General features: G+C 46.9%; 1 protein-coding gene across 2 annotated transcripts in view; it reads right to left on the reverse strand.

Annotated features, from left to right (window-relative positions):
- Positions 1–22,270, reverse strand: part of Tmtc2 (Transmembrane O-mannosyltransferase targeting cadherins 2) — a 299,505-nt gene that overhangs the window by 155,293 nt on the left and 121,942 nt on the right. For both annotated transcript variants that reach the window (XM_076798959.1, XM_076798958.1), the window contains exons 2-3: positions 6,915–7,155; positions 4,189–4,485 (exon numbers count right to left, since the gene is read on the reverse strand). In XM_076798959.1, the coding sequence (XP_076655074.1) occupies positions 4,189–4,485; positions 6,915–7,155 (538 nt within the window). The remainder of the gene's footprint in view (positions 1–4,188; positions 4,486–6,914; positions 7,156–22,270) is intronic.

Genomic DNA, 22,270 nt, shown 5'->3' on the forward strand with positions numbered 1-22,270 from the left:
CGTGGAGACAAAGCGAGCGGAAAAGGACGAGGGAAAGGTTCCAGGTCGCCGGTGACGTTTCCGCTTTCCGACGGAGCGCGTTCTTGGCTCTGCACGCGACCAAGAAACCCAGACGGCAAGAAGGAGCTCGCGAGGATTCTCCGTGTTTCTCGCTCGCTAGGGGAACGTTAGCCCCCCCGGGGATGGCGCAATAATAAGAGGAAAAATATGGTGAAAACGGGGCCAGAGAGGAGGGAGGGGGAGAGGTGTTAGGGCTGGCTGGGACAGGAGCCGGGAAGATCGAGTTCCCGCGCGAGACGCTACTCTCGGGAAGGGTGTCGGGAAATGCGAACGACCGTTGGCACCCCTCCAACCCTCGAACCTTCCAACCCGTACCGGCGTTCGCTCCGTGGCTCGTTGGCTGGCCTGCGACATGCATCACGCCAGGCGTCTGATGCATCCAGCGCATCCGGATGCGATGTGTGCGCGAAAGGCAAACGCCTGGAGGTTCGGTCGAAGGTGTGTCTGGAGGTGGTTCGAAGGTGGTTAAAGCCGGCTCGAGGTAGTTGAACGCGGCTGGAGATGGCTCACCGTGCATCAGCCTGCTGTCTCCGACAGATCGCTCGCCGGTTTCCGTTTGCACATGGTGCAGCGCCATCCCGTTATCGGTTACACGGCTGTCTACCGCCTCTCCGCGGCAACCTCCGACGACGACGACGACGTCCTACAGCGGCCTCCAAAGTATACGCTCTCCCCCGCGAACTTAGTTCGACGGATGTCGCGCTCGATACGCTTCCACCGGGATTCGTTCGCATAAGCGCCCGACCGAGCGTTGCCAGATGTATTACTGTTTGCTTCCGGCGAGAAGCGGATTCTAGTCGGAGCTTCCGACGCTGAACGACGGAGTGACTGATGTGTAGAACGCCGGATAATCAGCCGATTGCCTCGGTAGACGGCCCGCGCTCCTATTCTCAGATTTTGAATGATCGCCTCGAAATTGAAATCCGTTGTTATCCGACGCTCCCCGTCCGATCAACCAACCAGCTTGATTTGCTTCGGGCTCTTCTTCCGGTGAGGATATTGATTAGATGCGGAGGGATGTCTTTATGGTGCATTCTAGTTCGAGATAAGAAAATTCTTCTTCATCCGAAACACGGCGATAGCCGGTCCCGAGCCAATTATGTGCAATGAGTCACAAGTGACTTGTTAATATTAGAATTAAATGAATTTATGTTAGAATTCAATAGATGTTGGAATGTCCGAATTTAAATATCCGTTCTCATTGAAATGTCTATTCTGGACTGCCTAATTTCTTAAGTTCCGAGTTTGATGGATGTTCAAGGAACAATTGAAACCGGCGAATGTCGATACAGGGAAGTTCATATCTAAATGAAAAGGCAGCCAATTTCTCGATTTGGAGCGCTGCGCCAGGTATTTTGACTATGAATGATTTCGGACACGTGCCAATCAACGATAACGCTCCTTCTCTGGTTGCATGAAATCTCCGATACAGACTTCGCTGTTGCTATTTCGACTAACAAGGATTTACCAAAATCAATTTTCACCGACAGTTACATTGATCGACGTTTTAATCATTCTCGGCAAATGTTTCGGAAAGTTGCTGAAAGACGTTTGCAATAAAATTTATACGGTGCGCAGATCGACTTTATTGACATTTATATTGCTATGCTGGTGGTTAAAAAATGTTGTGACAAATACAGAATTATCTGTAATGGGTTTTGGAAAATTAGTGTAATACGTAAATTTTCCAATGAAAGTTCATTTAAAATTTTTGTATTTTGCACTTGAGCGAGAGAAAGCTAGGTCATGTTTCGAAAAAGTTTCCGAAATATGCAGTAAAATAAATAGATTCCCGCCGAAAACATTTTATACAATTGAATAAATCTGTGGACTCGTGGGTAAATGTAACGAAGCGTAAAGTTTTATTAATAAAAGCAATCATTTTTACACCTGATTTAAAAAAAGGAAGCACAAATAAAACCGTATCGATTAAAATACTCGCTTTTGCCAGTCGATGCGTATGCCAATCACATAAACTATAAAGGGAAAGAAAAATTGCAACGTTTCGATAAATTTTTCAATAAACACTTTTACTAACAGATGTGGACATCAGCCGTATAACCAAACAAACGCTAAATACCTCTGGAAGTTCCAATAAGTTTCAGTATGCTTTTGTAGGTTCTTTTGAAACATCAGTGTTCTCCCTTTCTTGCGGACATGCTAAGCGCAAGCATAAAAGCTATTTTCAACAAACTGAACCAGAGTTGTTAATTAACCTCGCAGTGCACAGGGGTCGGGTTTGCGGGTTCCATAAAAAGTGTTCACATTCTTTGATCCCGTTTACCTTTCTTCGAGTTCTTTAACAAGCTGAAAATTTTTTCTCGTTTATCTTTCCCGCGATAGAACAACAATCCTATTATCAGCAACAATATCTGTTATTCATTGTCGAGCAGATTGAACAGCGTTCATTATCGATTACATGGTCGTTAATAATTACACAGACTGCGGATCATTATGCAAGTTACTATCCTCACAGATTATCCTTTAGCTTTCCATAATAAATTTATTATAAAGTGGAGACTGTTCAATAAAATTAATGAACATAAAGCTCCTATAAAAATATATGTGTAAACAAGATTCCAGGCCAATCAATGTACATCCAATTTTATTTTTTACATTATTAAATTTATTTGAAATCGTTGAACATCTGGACAAAATTCAAGACAAAGTTCGCCAGCTAATTTTTCCCATAAATGCATAAGACTCTAATTGTGAGTCATTACGTATGGATGATTTGAAAAGGCTAAAACTGCTGCTAATGAATCCGATGTGGGAGCACTGTGCGAGAGTACAATAGGACAAGGGAATCACTTAATGCGAAATTTTGATGAACGACTGTGAACGTCTTTGGAAGACAAAGACCGCGGAACGTGGACCAGCCGTAATTACCTTTAAGAGCGGAACGTTCGAGAATCAATCTTCCGTAATCTTTCGAGCACCGTGTACAGCTGTCATGCTGCGGACGGGATTCAGAAAACGGCTCGAGAGAGAGAGACCCTGTCCCGGGCGCACGTGTGCCGTGCATTACCGCGCGAAGACACATTACATGGCTCCGATGAATCCGGCCGCGCCGCGCGCCGGTTGCTTATAATCACCGAGATCCCCGGAACATTCACGGATAATTGTATCGCGTCACCTAATTGCATCCCGTTATCAATTCACCGCCGGCGGAATAATCTGCCGCGGTTTGCTCGCGCTCGGCTTCGCCTACTTTCGCTTGTCAGAGGGTAATTTGATTACGTCGTTCTGCTAGACCAGTCCATTTTCAGTTGTTAATATTCGTAATGGCAGGCGGGAACGCGGGCCGGCCCGGCGCGGCGCAATCCGGCGTAATGCAACTCTCGAAACGTTAATTTACGTTAATGTGTCCGAGGCACGTGAGAAGCGCCGCGACGCGTCGCGATGCGCGCATCGATTCGTCGAACTCCGAACTCACGCGCGTGCTAAAACTAAATTGTTCTATCCACTCGGAGAAAAAAAAAAAAATCCAACCAGTATGGCCTAACATTAAAAATGTTATCGTCCTCGAGAGCGTCCGGATGATAATGGGAACCCGCGAATATCCGGAATAAAACGTCTAAACTCGCCTTTAGCTTCCCGTTTCGCGATCACGATTGCGGAATTTCTACGGGCCGCGAAAACGCGCGTGAACATGAAACCAGGTGGGCCGGGGGTGAGAAGAAAAATTCACGGCCCCTAAAATTTGATAGGCCGTGGGGCCGATCCATAAATCCTGCGCGCGGCAGTTAAAGCGTACGTTCGACGAGGTCGTAAGGCGGAGCGGAATCGAGTAGTAAAATGTAAATTCCGGGCGATCGCCGGCCAAAGGCGCGCGGTTCGTAAATCCCGGATGCGAGTTCCATGGTGGAACGGCTATTTTCGGGACCACACGAATTCTAAGGACACCCTTGCCATACGCGGTGCAATCAACCTTCTGTTTTTCGGAGTCGTTCAACGCGTCACGCTAACCGTTAACCACATTTTTCCGCGACACAGTTTCGAGCGTGAAAGAGGACTCTGTTCTCTGTACTAGAAAGGGCGTAGCATCTCTACTGTAACTGTCCCACGGTACGTCAGTTACGGAGAGAGAGAGTACTGAAATGCTATGAAATTGGTGGGGTTGCTCACCTTCCGATTTGACTCGCCCCGGCAGAGTTCCCACAGGAGACACAAGGCCAAGGCGGACACTCCGGTTTCTTTGGCGAGGGTGGCCAGCGTGGAGGACACGATGGCCAGCAGCAGAGGTAACGGCGATCTGGATTGGTCGCAGTGGGCGCAATACGCCAGGAAGGCCGACAAGGTCAGCAAGCATGCGAGGAGGTCGGCTCGGCCGACAACGCCGGCCACAGCCTCGCTATGAATCGGGTGTACCGCGAAGAGGAACCCGGTGATCGCGTGTCCGAGGTTGTTTCTCCCTGGTAGAACCTGTAACGTGAGAAATATTCCCTCTGTGCATATACAGCGCTATACCGTAAGGGGGACAATGGCCGAGAGAGAGAGAGAGAGAGAGAGAGAGAGAGAGAAAGGACCGTGTGTTTTTCGGTCATTGTTCCGGGGACGGAAAAGCCGTCGCGTGCTACGGACGAGTCTACAATCGGGGACAATGAACCGAGGATTCCGAGGGAACCGGAATAGCTAGGCGATCTAATTCGGAGCACAATTTCCGCTCATCATAAATGCAGCACGATGGACAAAAATTTTAGCCAAGGTATACGCTCGGTGCTCCGCTCGCGGCAAGGCTTGCGGTAAAAGCTGGCAAAGGGCTCGACGAAACCCGATGGACAGAAAATTATGGAAAGGAGGATGATGGTTGAAAATGGCCACTTTTGGCCACGCATGGTAACGAAAAATTCATGCAGAACCCCACGCGGAACAGTGGTTTTCTACCGCAGACCCGGTCACGGTGAAACAGAAACTTTTTATCACCTGGTATGTCTGCATCGCGATACACACAAAAAATTTTATCGCAATTGGACGACGTTGCCACGAGTTAGAAAATAATACTAGAATCTTTTAAATTTTGGTGGTTCTCAATTTTTATGGTTTCCTAAAGACGAAGCGATCGAGTACATCGTCATGAGGTAGTAAACAATTCTAAAAATAGTCGGCGAGAAAATCTGTATGCAAACGAACGCAAGATTGAACTCGAACGACCCCGGAATGCTATTGTTGCTAAATTGTTCCGATATAGGAACCGCGACTGACCGTGTTCCTCTTCACTCTTTTGCATGAATTTTTCATTCAATCCGAAGTCGAAAATTTTTCCATCATCTTCTAATAAAGAGTTTGCAGCATGCCAATATTTTTTTTTTTCAAAAGAGCTCCCAGCGCGAAGGGATATTCTAGTCCGAAAAAATCGATACTTTTGCATTTTATTAATACTCTGTTGTTCGTTCCGTGCGAACATATCGCCTGTGTTATTTGCCATATTGGAAGCAAAACAGGATTTGGTGTATATTTTTTACTATTTCTTTTATTAGACAAATACTGATAAAATCTCTAATCTCTTTTTTTACTAAAAATAGCATCCTATTTTTCTGTATTGGTAAACATGGCAGATTTCAATGTTTGCGTATGTTATTTACCATTGCGTGCAGACGTTGCAGCAATTTAAAATTGTACAGAGTGTTGCCCGCGTGTGGGATACTCGAAACTTCAGTCGCGTATTGATCGAAACTACGCTTGTTAAATTAGCAACCGCGATATCTCAAGATCTACTCGACCGATTACCATCAAACTTTACGTGCACCTCCAGTGCACTTGTCGGTATAGCTGAAGCCACAATTAAGACAAGACAATGCTCCATTCTCATGTTATAGCTCGTCAAACTTGTAACGTCGAACTTGATAGTGGCTCTTCGACATAGTGTCCTCCTTTTAATTTCTCTACATTAATTCTTGGCACGTTGTAGCTCAATAATCCTAAAACTACCAGGACGTCGAAATAATTTATTCGTTGCTGTCTCCATTTTTTGACATTTTACAGGATCCAACGAATTTGCTAACAAAAACTGAAATATTTCCATAAGTAAATACTATTTCATTTAACGCTTTAATCTCGAGCAAATACTATTTGCAAAAAAATCAATTTTCTTTTTGTACAATGCATAATCTATGTTCGAGGCGATCAAAGTTAGGTGCCTCGGCCTGTACAAGCGATATCACGGTCCCAAAGTTTTTGCATACGTCGAGACGTTACTGTAGTTCTCATTATCAGTGATTTATGGAACAATGGCCGCGGAGGCGTCGCCGGAGTTATTTGGGGGATTAAACGCGAAACAGGCGAGAGCGCGAACGGAACCGAAGCTCTTGAAACGGAACAACGGATTTCCTCCAGTAATCCCGTTTCCATTACGATCACCGTGGCAGGTGGCAGGTGACACGAGTGACCGTCCGGGCGGAGGAGCCCGAGCCCGAGCCCGAACCCGCGACGCGCCAGTTATTAACGTAATATTCCGGAATTAAATGGACCGGTAAAATTTTATTTCGAACAGCCGTCATAACGTCTGGTATTATCAACTCCGCTTGACATACGCTCTACAGGTGTCACTATTACCTCGTTTTCTATCGCTCGACATTAAATCCGCCCGGCAAACGAGCTGCGGTGTTCGGCGACCCACCGATCCGAAAAATCGAATTTTTTCTCGCATCTTATCAACCACTTGTGGTCAAAAGTTTCAGGAAAGTTTCTTGATTTTTACGGTTACCCCGTCTCTGTCGTTACGGGATTGGTCACGTGGCCGGGAGTGGGGGAATCGCGTGGTAGGAGGGGGTGCGGAGTGGGAGACAAGTCTTAATCCGGTGACATTGGCGACGGGAAATGTATCGTTATTATTTGGGAACAGTGTAATTTACCTTCCTGGCGACCCTGACCACGAGAACGGTGCATGCCGCGTGCAACGCAACGTTCACCAAATGGTAACCCCACGGCTCCAGGCCACCAAACAGATGATTCAGTCGGAACGTCGCGACGCAAAGAGGCCTGTAGCTGCCGTGGGATCCTTTGTCGGTCAAGGGTGTGCCCCAGAAATCATTCTCCAGCAGCCGGTGCCACGGCGTGCTGGACAGCAGGTCCGGATTCGTCAGGATGGCCCTCCTGCAACAGGAATTCGAGATTGTGTCATCAACATGTAAGCAGAAATATTATTTCTCGGCTAGAAAACTATTAAGAACGAAAAAGTTACAAATTTCTAGAATGACTATACCGCGAGAAACAAGTTGTGCCTGTTATGGCCGGTTATTTAAAAATCAGTCCGAGACAGAAACGGTAAAAGCAATAATACGAAAGCGAGTCGAATATGTAGATGCAAAGTTTCTCCGTACAAACACCCGTTTTCAAGAAAATCGAGTTTGAGAATTCTGCTTATTGTACGCTCGATCTCGCATATACGAAGTCGATTTCTCGTGAAGCGAGTGTTCTTTGAAAAAATTGCATTCTCTACTTCTGATTCACTTTTAAATTATTCATTGTTTTCCGGATGCACCGTTTGTCGACTGTTCGTACGTTCTATTTGCTCCTGAGATAATTTCTATTTATAAAACCTTCGTGTAAACTGTTGAAAATAGTGCACCATAAAAAATCGAAGGTCTATAATAGAGTTGAAAATTACACAATCTTTCGAAAATCGGAGATTTAATGTTGAAATACATTTTCAATCCGGTGGATCCTTAATTGAAATTAATAAAACTCATCCATCTGTAACCGGAATACACCGCAGACAGTACTTAATTAATTCACGTATAACAAATTAAAGTAATGGAAGATTACGGTTGCACGGTGGATTGAACTCGCCCCGGCTCCCGCGGATTGAATTATGCTCTCCGAGCTCTGTTCCGCAGTGTACGAGCGAAAAAAAAAGAAATGCAATGCGGCGCGGATACACAGATTAACGTAATTCCGCATCCCGCTTGCGGGAAGTGAAAAACCGCGTGCGCTGCAACGGCCGCGTTCTAAGGATTCTTATTTCCGGAATTCCCGGTTCGGAACTTGCAAGAACAGAGGCAGAACGCGGAGTTCTCGCTCGCTTCGACGCTGAATGGGAAACTTCGCAGGCATCGAAGTTCGCTTCGAAGTTTTCTTCGGTGGCTGATACGCGGAGCTGGCCATCGGCCAATTAAACAGTCTGTCACTCGGAACGTGCACAAGGAGAGGCAAGCGAACCGGTGAAAGGAACCCTTTGGCGGCCGTACCCTCGGAAACCCGGGATCGCGGCGCACGTCCATCAAAATCGTCCACGCGCCACCAGTTAAAGGACTCGATAGAGCATCGCGAGCAATCGCGCGAAAACAAAGTCCGCGCACCACCGTCGGATGCGTAACGACTTGGGTAACGATTTAACGAGCGCTCGTTCCCGCAAGAGCCCTTCATTCCGGCCACAAAGCGATGTAATAGGGCGTTCTTCGGCCTCGTGCCGCGTTAAACTCATTTTTACCTACTGGCCATTACCGACAGTCATAATTCCTCCGCGTAAATACGCTAACCGTCCCAAACGCTGGGAACGCTTCTTCGATGTCGAGCAGAACTTGGAGCCCTTCAACCCTTCCACTGCCCCGACGAGATTTCCTTGGCAAATATAAAAATCAATTTTGAGATCGCAATCTATTAAGTACACGAAATTTTGATAGGACCCACGAGGTGTTCGAACACTAATTGGAACGGTTTAAAACAAGGCCGGTATTAGAATAGTCATAACCGGGAGCATAAACGGTTAACAGACGCCGTCACCATAAAATGCAATTTATAAACGCGTCAATAGCGTACAATATTCGCGACTAATTTAGCGTCCCCGTTTCGCCTCGGTTTCCCACACATTTTGCTCCCGAGCGACTGGCGCGGGGGGAGGGGACGCGAGAGGCGCAGGCTGCAATTAACAATTACGTGGGGGATTAATAACGCGGGCCGGGTAAAAGTGATCTGGCATCGCGCGGCTCGCGACCCATTTTTCTTCCTCGTTCCTTCCCGTCGCTCGTCATTTGCGTCTCCTGCGCGGAACGTGGAAACGGCGAAGCCACAGCAGTAGCGATGGGCATGATCCTTCTCGATCAGTATCGATTCGTAATGCCAGTGATGATTTTATCTAAGCTTAAGTCCTTCTAACGACTAATAACTCTTTTGCAACGAGTTTCTCGAGACATCAGAAGAATTAGTTTGCAAGGTAAGAAATTTCCTCGGAATTTGGGAGAACAAAGCGAGGGCTCGACTGTTTCCAAGGGGGATCCCCCGGTGGTGGGGATAAAGTTGAAACAGTTACGGTGGAGACCTCTGCGACAGTTACGGAGACAATATTTTTATTCGGCACGTAAAAAGCGGGAAGAGTGACGTAGATCGTGTGACGAGAAGGTTCGGGGGTGTAATCCGAAGGTCTCCGGATTGTAATTACTCGAGAATCGTGAGAAAGAATCGCGTCATTCCCATCACTACGGGGGTGCGCGGCGTGCCCGCGGCATTTTAATCGGCGAACGATCGATATTCATGAGCATCGGGTGGAAACGCGATGTTTCGGCTCGTCTCGAGACTCTGATACCGGAGGCGACGCACCTGAGCCATCGTCGAGGGAAATGGAACCGGGGCTCGATGAACACCCGGCCAATAATTTCGAATTCCACAGGCCTCCAATAAGCCGCGCCCAACCCCTACCCACCCACGTCCCGCGCCCGAATCGTGTCGCATTTTCTACGTGAGCCCGTGCAATCGACATCGGAAACAAGACCCCGCTGGATTCTTCTTACGGGGAATTTAAATCGGGCACCTGTTTCGCCGAACATCGACAGGGGGGAATCGGATCGATGAAATAACGTGTTTCTGAAGAGAAAAGATATTCTCCGGTCGGTCGGTCGGTCGATCGCTCGCTCTGCAAACCAGGCTTCCATTTCAACATTCATTCGGCGGCTGCACCACGCTCCGGGAAACAGCCGATTGTATTTACAATGACAAATGTGAAGTATGCAATAGCTGTTTTGTTCGAGATTGCCGGCAGGCAAAATCGAATTTTACATTGATGCTGAAAACCGACGTGTTCTGCTTGTCTATCTACCTACTCAAGCTTCGAACTAATTCTGTCGATTTTTCTCCATTAACCCTTCACCTACCGCGAGCCTGCCAACCCCTGTTAAAACCGTTTACTTTTCTCATTTTTTCACAGAATATTAATCCTTAGCACTCGAATGGCGACTGTAAGGCGCCACTAAAAATTATTGTATCTTTATTCAAAATATTTTTTACATTATTAAATTTGTTTGTCTTTAATAAATTACTAAACATTTCACTGTTGTACTAGTAAATTGCACCGTTTTTGTATGTATAACACGAACAAAATGTATATAGAAGGGAAATATTCTAAGTCGCAAAAAATGTTTCGTTTTGGAGTTAAAATAGCTTCGAGTGCAAAGGGTTAATTCATTGAATTGACTCGATTTACCGAACGATTATTTTCCGATTCATTGAAATAGTACAAGTATCGTTAAAGGGGTGAAACCTGACGTTTCCAGAAACGCATGAAGCGCGCAGTCTATTCGCGATCCATAAAAATGGCCAGCGACGTCCACTCCGCGCACATCGGCAGCAGCGAGTCGGATGAAAAAGACGCGGTTTAAATATTCGCAATAGTTTATCAGAGCGAAAAAATATCGTTGAAGTGTACAGTTGGCTGGCCAGAGTTTCCCTCGGCGGCAGATTACCGCGTGGTAATCGATTTCCATGAACAGAAAATGGCAGAGGCCGTGTGCAAATGAATTACGGCGACGCTTCTTCGGACCGTTCGCTGATTTTTCTCTTGGTCTTATTAAGTCGCCGAGCCGCGCCGCGCCGCGCCGCGCCGCGCCGCGTCGAAGCGACGCGGTTCGCAAAGCATGGATAATAAAAACTTGTAAAATCGTGGCCGGGGACGGGGCCGGGTGGGGGCTAACAATTAATCTCCATTCATGCCGATTGCAGCATTCTCAGTTTTTCGTCCGCACTTTGCAGTCGCCGGCTGCAGCTACCGCGCTGCCTCGTTCGGGAGTTATTCCCTTGGAATAGGTCCACGGGAAAGACAACCCCGTGTCTAGGCTTTTTATCGAACGTTTCAACAATTTCATTCGCCCCCGTGATTCGTGATTCACTCGGGCTGAATTATTTTCCGCGCTGCTCTCAATCCCGCCGAGATGGTTAATTTGATTGCAATGGTAAAACGGCGGATTTCCAAAGGGTGGAACGCTTTACTCTCGCCCCCGTGTAAATCGGTGAAACACGGATTGTACAATACGATACGGAGTGTTCAGGCTAGTCAACGAGCTCTTCCTAGCGAGCTAATAAATATTTTTTAAAAATTGAGAGAGAAAAAAGTAATTCTTCTTTCTGCAAGCGACGTAACGACGTATGCAATTTTTTGTGTTTGCACTGTTTTATGAAATATGAAAGCGTGTGTCAATAAATTAATTGTCAAAACATAGATTACGACATAGACAAGAGGACTGTGAACTTACTGTATTAATATGAAGCACGAGTAGATTTAATACGAGGCAGTAAAAATATCGACAGAATTTAAAAGCACTGTCCTGTACGACTCGTTAAAATAATTCGGAAATAATTGTCTACGCGAAACTTGCTTCTGTATCTCGCACTGCGAATGCAGACAATTTTCTGCATTTTCTATGGATATTCACAGAGAAGGAAATGTCTGGTAGTTTGATGGTAAAAAAGAAGTTTCAAAGCTAGCCGAAGACGTCGCGTTCCCGAATAGAATGCGTGCACAATGCAACGAAGCCTCCGCGACTCCGCGGAATTCATTAGAGCCAGGATACTCGCATCGGAACAATTCAGTTTCGCGGAACTCGGGAGCCGCTCTCGCGATTTCCCGAAAGCGGAGAGGCGCGACACTCGACATATTTATACGAGCGAAGCAGATGGCACGTAAACTTTTCCGGCGCGCAGTTTATTCCTATTTCCGCGTCTCTCTCTCTCTCTCTCTCTCTCTCTCTCTCTCTCTCTTTCTCTTTGGGGAGGCGTCGAGGACGCGTACGAAAATTTATGAAAGAAATATAACAACACGTCGACGCGGGTGTCTCCCGTTTCCGTTCCGGCCGCCGCCACTTTGAGTGCCGACCCTCGTTAATATTCATCGATTATTAACGTTAAACATTAACTGCGCCGTCTGCCCGAAAATATGAATGTTTCATGAAAATCTACTACCCGTGAAAATAAATAGCCTCGCGGACACGCGGTGGCCAGCGCGAATAACATTTTACCTCCGTTTGCCGAGTAATCTCGTTGTTGTTACAGCGTTTTTCAATTAAAATTCGGAGATGGAATTAAGATAATTTATTCGTAGGTTTATTCGATCAATTTATGCAATTCTAGCTCGAGTCTATCCATTCACGATGACAGGTTTAACGTTATTCTTGATATTATTGTCTTGCGAACACTCCGGACAATACAAAATCGATGTAGGTTCACCTTGAAAATTCGTTTCACTAATCTTACTGTGCCGGAAACCAACTCCGACATGCCGAAGCGAGAAGTTCTCTTAAATTATTCCACTAGCATTAGCATAGTTCTAAATCTGTTTTGAAGGTCAAACGAAGGTCGTGATATTATAGACCGTTAAGTGCGTCTTGACCTTTGCCATCGTTTGACGGTTATAAAGATACACGGTCCACCCACTTAAGGCCTAGCACCGATGACCTCGAAATTCTGAAAAATGTGACCTTCGCAGAAACTATTTCCTTGTCACAATCTTTACTTGCTGAAACATAATCGCGCTTCACTCGGGCATTTCTAGTTTACTATCGCAACGATATTTCATAAAATTTCTACGATTTTTTGTCACAAAGTTATAAATAGCTTCAAGATAAAGATAAGATCTCACTGCTTAACAATTAATTACGATTAGTACATGGTCTGGAATGTCGCAGAAAAATATCAAGAATGCAAAACTTGAGCATCGCGAATAATGGCAGCATTAAAAATGAAAAACAAATCGTGGAAAATTTGTGGTTATGGCGAAGTGTCACTAAATTCTCCGAGGCGAGCCACCGTACGTCGTACACTTCGGTTTTCACCGGACTCGGGAAAATTACCGATTAAACCGGCGGAAGGACGCGATTCGTTTCGCGAACCGTTGGCGTTCGTGTCTCTAACGTTGCGTAATCCACGGTATTAGTCGGTGGCATCGGTGATATTAAGCATCTGTCAGAACTGTCGCGAAACGGGGATGTTTCTCCACCTCTCCCCCTCCCCCCCCTCTCTCTCTCTCTCTCTCTCTCTCTCTCTTCCCGAGGCGTCTCTCTCGCTGAGCGCCGTCTCACTGTGTACACCAGTTCGCGGTATTCCCCGAGGACTATTTCTGACAGTACACGTGACATTAATGAAACTTGGTCCCCGATCTAACGGAGCAGCCCCGAGACGTGACTGCACGCTGAGGGTTCAGCCCTACAGGAAGGTGCCTTGCTGCCTTGCCGGGGGGTGAGGGAGAGGGTGGGGGATAGAAGGTGGTAGCTAATACCGGTCCAACCCCTTTAAGCTTCTGGCGCGGCCGACTTACGTAAGGCTACGGACGTCGATTCAATTTTCCGGCGGGTTCTTTGGGCTGCGCCCGAATCGGAAAGCGCTTAGCGGCTGGTCAAATTAGAATTATTGGCCGGTTCCACCGGCGTAGAAATGAATTAATAAATTACACCGCTGCCTCGTAGACTTTGCCCCACCTCCATCCCCTTTGCTACCCCACGGCTCCCAGCTACCCGGGGGGGGGCTTCCTGATATAGATACCGCGGCGATATTAAAATCGACCGATGATTAATCTCCGTGGCCCGCGCGCGGCTCCGCTCGCATGCCACGCGAAAGAGTGGAAAAGAGAGACGTCCCTCGGATAAGTGGCCGAGGGAACACAAGCCGGGGATGACTGTCCTATCGATTGCAGCCAACCCCTGTGGCGAATCTAGGCGCGAGACAACCTGCGTTCAGGTTTCTGGCCTCGCAGCTCAAAAACTGAATTTCAGTTAGTCGCATAATTCATGGCACAAATTTTAAATCAGAATATCTTTTGGTAATTATTTGCTTTGGCCATTTGATGACCTTCAAACCTGCTGTCAAGGTCAATATCTTTTATATCCTTAGTTTTTTTTCAGATATTTTCTGGAACCTTTTACGATGCCTAGAGCTAACAGGTAAACATTGTGTCAACCAATATTTGCATAATAGTCGGCAAGAAGCCAATTTCGTTTCTAATTATTTACACGTGTGACCTCATGTTTATGCCGGCATGATTGTTTACAAGACCCGGCAGGGATCGGCTGACTGTCATTAAAGGTAACGAGTTTCTCTAACCACCGCTTCTTGTGTCGACTTTATCTTGGTCGTAAGGGTTCTTTCCTGTATCGTTATACGGGGATTTTACATATCGTTGCAACACTATACGCATACCGCACTATACACATCATGTGGAGCATGGTAGGCATGTAACTAGTAGACTGCGGATAATTATGCAAATTTAGATTCCTCATAGGTAGCTTTACGAAATCCGGAACAGGAAAAAATTTTGTACATACACAAAGTGTTTGGAAAAGGAATTATCGATTCGATAATTATATTACTCAACCTTTATTGCTTCTAGACTGCTAACTTTCGTGCGTTTGGGGCTCATAAAAATTTCACACACACGGAACTTTCGCGCTTCGCTCCGTTTTGTGGTATTTGTAACTCGTTCAAACTACTAATAAAATTACGTTTAGCATAAAAATGAACGCATAAAATCCGCCAAGAACGCTTCGGGCCCGCAGTTCTCAGAGGTCGACGAGCAAAGTGTTTCCGCCAAAACTACTGGCAACCCCCATAGCCGAGACACAAAGACAGAGCCACGTTCTGAGCCGTTTCTAATCGCACAAAAATTTCACTGTTGTCGCGGAGCACGCACGACACTTGGCAAACAGCGATCTCGTCTCATCTGCCGGCTATCATTCTCTTTTCAACTTCCGTCGGACAGGCCGCAAATCCTGTTTTCCCGATTCGGTTTCAACACGCGTGGTTCGTTCGCGGATTTAAAAGATCAGGTAGGCTGCGCGCCATAAATATTCATGCGTAATTTCGCGACAGATGACAATTTAATTTCGCGAAACGGCATATTTAATCTCGATTCGAGGGGGATTATTTATCGGCGCGCACATGGACGATTGGGGGGAGAGAGAGAGGGAGAGGGAGGGAAATCGAGAGAGAGGGAAGTGAAGAGAGAAAGAGAGTAGTCGCGCTAAATTCTTCCCGGCAGCGGTCGACGCAGCGATTCGTTTATCCTCCGTGAAACAATATTTCACGCGGTCGGCAGCCGTGCAGGTGAAATTCGATAACGTGCCGGAGGCGTTTCGACGGGCTCGACATTTTTGCGCGACCGCGAGACCTCCTTCCGCTCCGCTCCGCTCCGCTTTGCTCCGGATGCCGGGGGCGGCTACGCTCCTGTCCAAAGCGATAGCCGGCAATCTTTAATTTCGTGAGAACTGCGGAGAACTCTTCGTAAAGGGCCTCTGTTACACCCCGCGACAAAATTATAAAATATACAAGGAAACGAATAAAAATCGTATTCGTGTTGTACGCGTACGTATTTCTATCGATAAATGTTTCAACGTTCGGTGTTCCCCGTGCGAGCGAACCGCGCAGGTGCGAGCCTGAGAAATTAAAGATAGCACAGCCGCGCTATCATTTTCTCGAGGAGGGTGTATTGCGGGAAATTCGAATGCCGTCGGGATTCCGTGCGGGTTGCGAAACCGAGTCGCGACCCGCTCGTAAATTCCCTCGTTACGATCGGTTCGTTCTTGGCGGGTGCGGGGACGTGACTCGTCGTGCGAACGGAATAAATAGAAATCCGCGCGAGGCGACGAAACGCCGAGGGTAGCTCTCACCCTCTTCCTCTCTTCCTTCTACGATGGAGGAGCTGCGCCGCGAGATCTCGGGGGATGATGCGACACCTGGCAATTTGCACGACATCCCCTCGCGTCACCGGCTGCCTTCCACCCCCGGCATCAGCACGAGCCGAGCCTCTGCCTCGGTCTCCATCCGTCCCATCAGAGCGGATCCCATTTCTGGGGAACGTAACGACCGGGGGACGCGGAGAAAACCAGTTAGAAGGGCGCGGTGGGAGGGGCGGCAAAGGAAGAACAATAAAACGGGGGGGGGGGGGGAAGCGGTAGGGGATAGAAAGAGCACGGGGGAGGCTCGACGACGCTACATTATGTCGGGCATTTCCCAGAAGATGGTCTCCGGAGCGAGAACCGCGAAGATGTCGGCGAGGGACGACCAAATAAATACCTGACTAAATCGCCCGGAAAACTCATTCCATGCTACGAGCTCCTTTGGAAGCCAGCCTGCCTTGCCTGCCTGCCTGGCTTGCCTGCCTTCCTCGCACACCCCCGCAGAAGAGCGGGTTCGTTCGAGCGGCACACCGCGCGCCATTGATGCCCCTCCGCCCACGCCGCTGTTCTCTGCCCCGTGCAATTTCGAAAGTGAAGCTTAAGTCACGCCCGCTAGGTGTGACGCCAGGAAAAAGTGCCCGTCGTAAGTTAAGTCGTAAAGACGACGCCGAGCCGGCCGCTCGGCCCGAAGGTCGACCCGGACACCCTGTGCCGCTTCCTCGGAAGCGCCCTCAAGAAGAATGTTGCTCGGGAATAGATTTTATTCGCGGTTGTCGACCGTGAATCCGTGGAAACGATTGCTTCCTCGACTCGCCGATCGTGCGTGCCTGCGGCTGATTTTGGGGAACCTGGACCGGTGAAGTATGGCGGCTGCTCGGTAAGTACTAAAGTTCGGGGTTGTGGGCAGATCCTTAGGGGTGGGACGCTGGTGTTGGGCTACCAACGTGGATGTGTTGAATTTTGGGACATGTTAGCGGTGGGTGACAATGTTCTTGGCCCCTCACGGCGTATACCCCGCGGTAGTGGGGATAACTCCAAGACAGTTATCTTCGAGGCCTTGGCGACATATATAGAAAAATCAGTGTACTTATTAACGTTGAGCGGACAACTTGGAAAATACCGCCGAAAAATAAAATAGAAACTGTAGAGTACCGTGATAAATTTCCGAAAGGAACAGAATCGAAAAAATAATAAATGTTCTATTAGAGTTAAACAGAGTTGATTTGCATAATATTCGTGTCGAGTTTTCACGGTTGGAGTCATGCTTCCATTTCTCTCTCCGTGTGGGTTTTCTCTTCTCTCTTTGGAACGCTTTTCATTTGCACGGGATTCTCTGAAACCAATCTACCGTATAATTGGAAAATTAGAAGTATGCTGAACGTCGACGTAATGAGATACAGCTAATTTGGTTGGCTCGAAATGTATTTGTAACTATTTACGCTCGACATGTACCACCGTTTTGAGAATTGAATACATATGCAGAAATTGCGCGCACAAGGATGTAAAAAACAACAAATCGAAAGTACGAAAATTGTGTTGCATTTCTGGAAGCCGTTTATTATTTGTTTTCTCGCACTTGGGCTACGAGCGAAGGCAGTACCGTGTAATTTGGTACTGTTGTTTAAAATTTCATGGAAAACCTCCAACTCGTGCGAAATAACCCGGTATTGAATCACCTATCTGATTTCTATTTTCTCCAATCGATCTTTCTATGTAATTGAATAAAACATCGGATAAACAACTGTTTAGTCACGGTATTTATTGCAATGTCTATGTAAGGTTCGCGTATGGCAATTCGAAATCTGAAATTTCGTGGGGCAGTAAATCCTGTTTACGTTCGCCTGCGACAACATAACGGCATGTTGACTTATAAATAATGAATCAACTAAATCTGGCTCAGAATGAAAAGTGTGTGATCGGACTGAAATGTGATTCCGCAAAAATGATAAGTAGGATGGACCGCGTAAATATCTCGTGTACTCACATGATTAAAAATCACTAACAAATCAAATGTGTTTGATTTGAATGAAAAATACAGTTTAATTAATCATTTTTAAAAAATCTTCTCCGCTTTTCGAGTGGTTGCACGTTCAGCTGACTGAGATCTAATACGTAATCATTACATATATTATTATATAAATATATAAATTTTTCTTTGCTCCAGTGTAGCAAAAACGGATTCGGTATTTGGTTTAATTTACGTTTCGAGTGCTATGTGGCGTCGCGACTTCTCCTTTTATGGTATTCGTAACGAATTTCCCAAGGTAGAATTTCGGTGTATTTTGATTTTTGTTTATTGTTGGTCCGGCGGTGTATCGGTGGAATATAGTGTCTGTGCTGTTTTGTTCGGATCGTGTTTTGTTCCCGTGCTGTATTTTAGCGTGTATGTTGCGATTTTTTTTCTTCTGCTGCGGTTGAAATTTTTAGATCCTTCCGTAGTTCTTTGTTTCTAACATACCGTGGTGCGTTGAATATGGCTCACAGGTTATTATTTATATTGCGGTGCTTCTAGCTAAATGTACGATCTTTCACAGCTGTTCTCTGTTAATACAGTTAATGAAAATTCCATGCCACTGCACTAAGCTGGACGAGATGGACACTAACCAAATTTATATAAATAATATTCCACGCAAGACTACGATTCCAACCGTTCCAGAGTAAAAATCTCGAGTCATTTCGATTCATCCGGTAGTTCGCGAAGATCATCACGAAGATCCAAAACGCTTCGCGAATACTCGCGTCTGTCTATTACCGATTAACCTTGAACCAGTTCGACGATATTTCCAAAGGGATTCCCGGTACTGTTCGCCGGAACGTTTCACGCGATAAGATGGAGGATCACTCGAATACTGACGATAAAGTCGTGAAATAGGTAACGGTATAACGCGCGTAATCGAGCGATCACGGATCGAGGAGGTTCCGGCGGAACCGTAAAATCGTTACACGGGGTAATCTCGCTTATTGAATATTTTACGAGCGCCGGCAACATCTTACGCGCGCGCCTCCGCAGTAGTATAACCGCGAAATGGGTCGGACACGGTAATCAGAGGGCCGAAACTTCGGCGGCCCGGCGCGGCGGCTAGCGTCGTAAAACGACGACCATAGCGCTGCGGACGGATGCAGAAACAATAAGCTATATGGGGGAATTAGACCCTCCTTCCCGTGTACCCGAGACGATAACCAATATCACGCGCTTGCACGGAAGATTCGATGGCGGGCACACACAGTCGTCGAAATAATCATAGGTGCGTACTACTTAGTACAGCATACTTATTTCTATCTGTTCTCATTGGAATGTAAAATGCTATAAAAGGTTGAAAGTCTCTGTGCTCTCTGTACTCTATTTATTATCTATCCGCATCCGCCGCCGCGCGTGTCACCGGCGATAGATGAAACTCGCGCTATATTTGGTCTGTGAACTCGCCGCGATGCTCGACTCGCGGACACCTAGCATCAAATATTCAACTATCCCGCTTCCGTCAAGATTCCCAAGGAACGACTAATGCTTCCGATAACGACAATGTTGCGCTGCTATTTTTGGAAATTCCTTGTCCGTCCAAAGCGCGCTCGATTGCCACGGGCGCGGAAATTGATCATAACATTTTTGGTACCGCGAATTTATTACTCGGACACGTATACACTCATCAAAATTGCAAGCATACTTTCCCTTCTGAAGCTGCCCCCTGTATTTTTACTCCTTATTGCTGCAAACACCGGTCTTCCTTGTTCCCTGCTATTTTTTCAATGACTCTGCCTTAATTCTGATTTCCTTGCCTGTCTGACTATTTCACCACCGTCCATTCTAACTTGTAATTGAAGACCCCAATGGACGAATTTGAGAAAAACTTTTGAGCTAGTGATCTCCTAGGATTGAAACTTGGATTTTCAGAATTTTCTCGTCAAAATCTACAGGATGGCGTTAAAAATAGTTAAACATTTCTGGTTTCCTGGTTTAACGAAAGATCCCAGTAATTAGGAATAGGAGAAATAGGGAGAAAGGAGTGAACGTATGCATTGAGTGGTTAATAAGGTACTGTTGAGGCTGAATAAATAAAGATCATGGCTGCTTGAAAAAAATTCCGGATTTATCTGGACGGCCCTGGATTTATTCGTTGGCCTATGGTATCACGATTTAGGGAGCAGCTCGTATATTCCGGCCTGGAATCGGAACTTTATTTCGGCAATGTAGCGGCAATGAAGGATGATTTAGTTTTACGCGGACGACACAGTTCGGGCTCGCGCGGCGTGTCTGAATATTCTCGGCGCATGGAAGGGCCGGGGGTGTATTTCCCTTTATCAAGTTCGCGGGGCTGCGCTCGTCTCGCCGAGATTGGATAACTTCCGTTATTTCGAGGTACACGAAAGTCTGTGGATCTTATCGCGGTTGATGATGCATATCGAACAGTCGGAAGGATCGCTCGCGCGCGCCTGTTGTTAAGGACCCGCGGGAAGGACAGATTTATGCCGGGGATTTCGCTGCTCCTCGCTGCCAGGATATTACCTTCGGTTTGCACGTTTAATGCCCGGGATAAGAATGCATTATGCCTACCGACGTGTAATCCATTATTCTTCTTTACACTCGATATTTCCTCAATGCCTCCCGAGATACAGTCACTCGCGAAAGTTCACACCGGCCGCGCCGCCTTTCTGATATTTCCGCGCAAAAGAACCGGCACTCGGATCATTTTACGAGCACTCGATCATTTCGCGCGTAAATTGAAACAGGCACTCGCCAGCACAAATGTGTTTCTCCGATTTAATGGAATAATCTAAGTGCACGGAAAATGCGATCATGCAGAGGTCTAACTTTCACCCCCTTTTCAGGAATGCGATTAAAACAATTATAAAATTAGAACCTTTTTAGACAGAACAAATACAACCTTTTGAATAATATTCGAGTCGAAGTGTCTGCTCGGAATAAATATTTCAGCCGTTCTAAATAACGTCGAAGTTACAACACCTTCTGAGTTAATCAATTTTCCACCAAAAAGTATACAGTTCTGCTTAAATAACGATGGCGTTTAAATCTTTAAAGCGCCTCCGTGTTCGAAGCGGACACGTGCGCATTGCGACGGGCCGTTTGAAGCCAATTGATTTTTACTAATAAAATTTTAACCAGTTTTTATCGTTAGAGCGACTCGTCGCTCCAGTGACGCGGCACGTCCTGAATATAAACAATCGATACCGTAGCGGTATTTTTGCACCAACCATTCATGGCTTCTAAAGATTAAAAAAAAACAAATGCTCGCATATAAAACTCAACAAAATTCTTATCTGTTTCAGATCCACAAAGGCTGCTGGCACAGAAAAGAAGGGATTTCATTCGATTCGACTTTCTGGAAATTCGTCTAGAAAAAAATGGCACAAACATCCGCAGTGTGCTAGCAACCGAACAAAATTCCGAAGCGCGGCATTAGGCGAACCAAGCGGCGGAACTGGAAGATCCGCGACGCAACCGCGCTCGCATTAGTCTCGTTCGCCGGTGCACCTGGTTGCTCGTGTGCGTGTCGACCGCAGAATGCCCAACGACCCCACGGGGTTTCATCGAAAATCAATGACCGGACACATTCCGCCCCCGAGGCCGGAGTAATCAAAGACTCGATTAACGGCGAGTCGCGCAAGAAACCGCATTAAACTCCAAGGATCCGGGCCGAGTCGGCGGCCCGTGTAGTCCGTCGAAAGCGGCGGGGGCAGCAGCGCCAGAGGGTCTCTTTTACGCGTCCGCTGGCAGGCTTTTTCGTTCGCCATGGGAGCCCGGCATGGGGTCGGCTTCGCGGCAGGGGGGCGTGAAAATCGACGAGCGTGAATCGAGCGCCTTCTTTCACCCGCGATGGTAGAAACGAAGAGGAAGAAGAAGAAGAAGAAGAAGAAGGAGAAGGGTAGCCAGTGAAAGAATGACGCTCGCCAGACGCGCCTACGTACCTTTTATACGGTGAGATCGAAGAACGACGTAATAGAAACCCCTGACAGGGGTCAATCTCCGACCGGTAGATCCCGAAAAGCCAACCCAGCTACCATTCATCGATCACCCGTCTTCAATTCCGACCTCGATCCAAACCTATCCCATTTCCCGAATAAGCTGCTCCGGCTCTCTACGAAGTCATCCCGATTCCCCTCCTCGATGTTCTGCATACCCCCTCTCTCCATCCACGCCTAACCTCTAGCACACCCTTTACTCTCCCCCTCTCATCGAGATCTTCCGCTTTTAACTCGACTGGAAATACTTTGAAAATGATATAAGTGATTTCACGGAAATTGGCTGCGCCAGCGAAGCCTCTTCCGCCGTAGGGGCCCCGGGGATCCGGCTTCCCTCTAAATAAGGGGAATTCCAGCTGGGA

The sequence above is a fragment of the Halictus rubicundus genome, chromosome 13, assembly GCF_050948215.1.
Source record: "Halictus rubicundus isolate RS-2024b chromosome 13, iyHalRubi1_principal, whole genome shotgun sequence".
Classification (NCBI taxonomy): domain Eukaryota; kingdom Metazoa; phylum Arthropoda; class Insecta; order Hymenoptera; family Halictidae; genus Halictus; species Halictus rubicundus.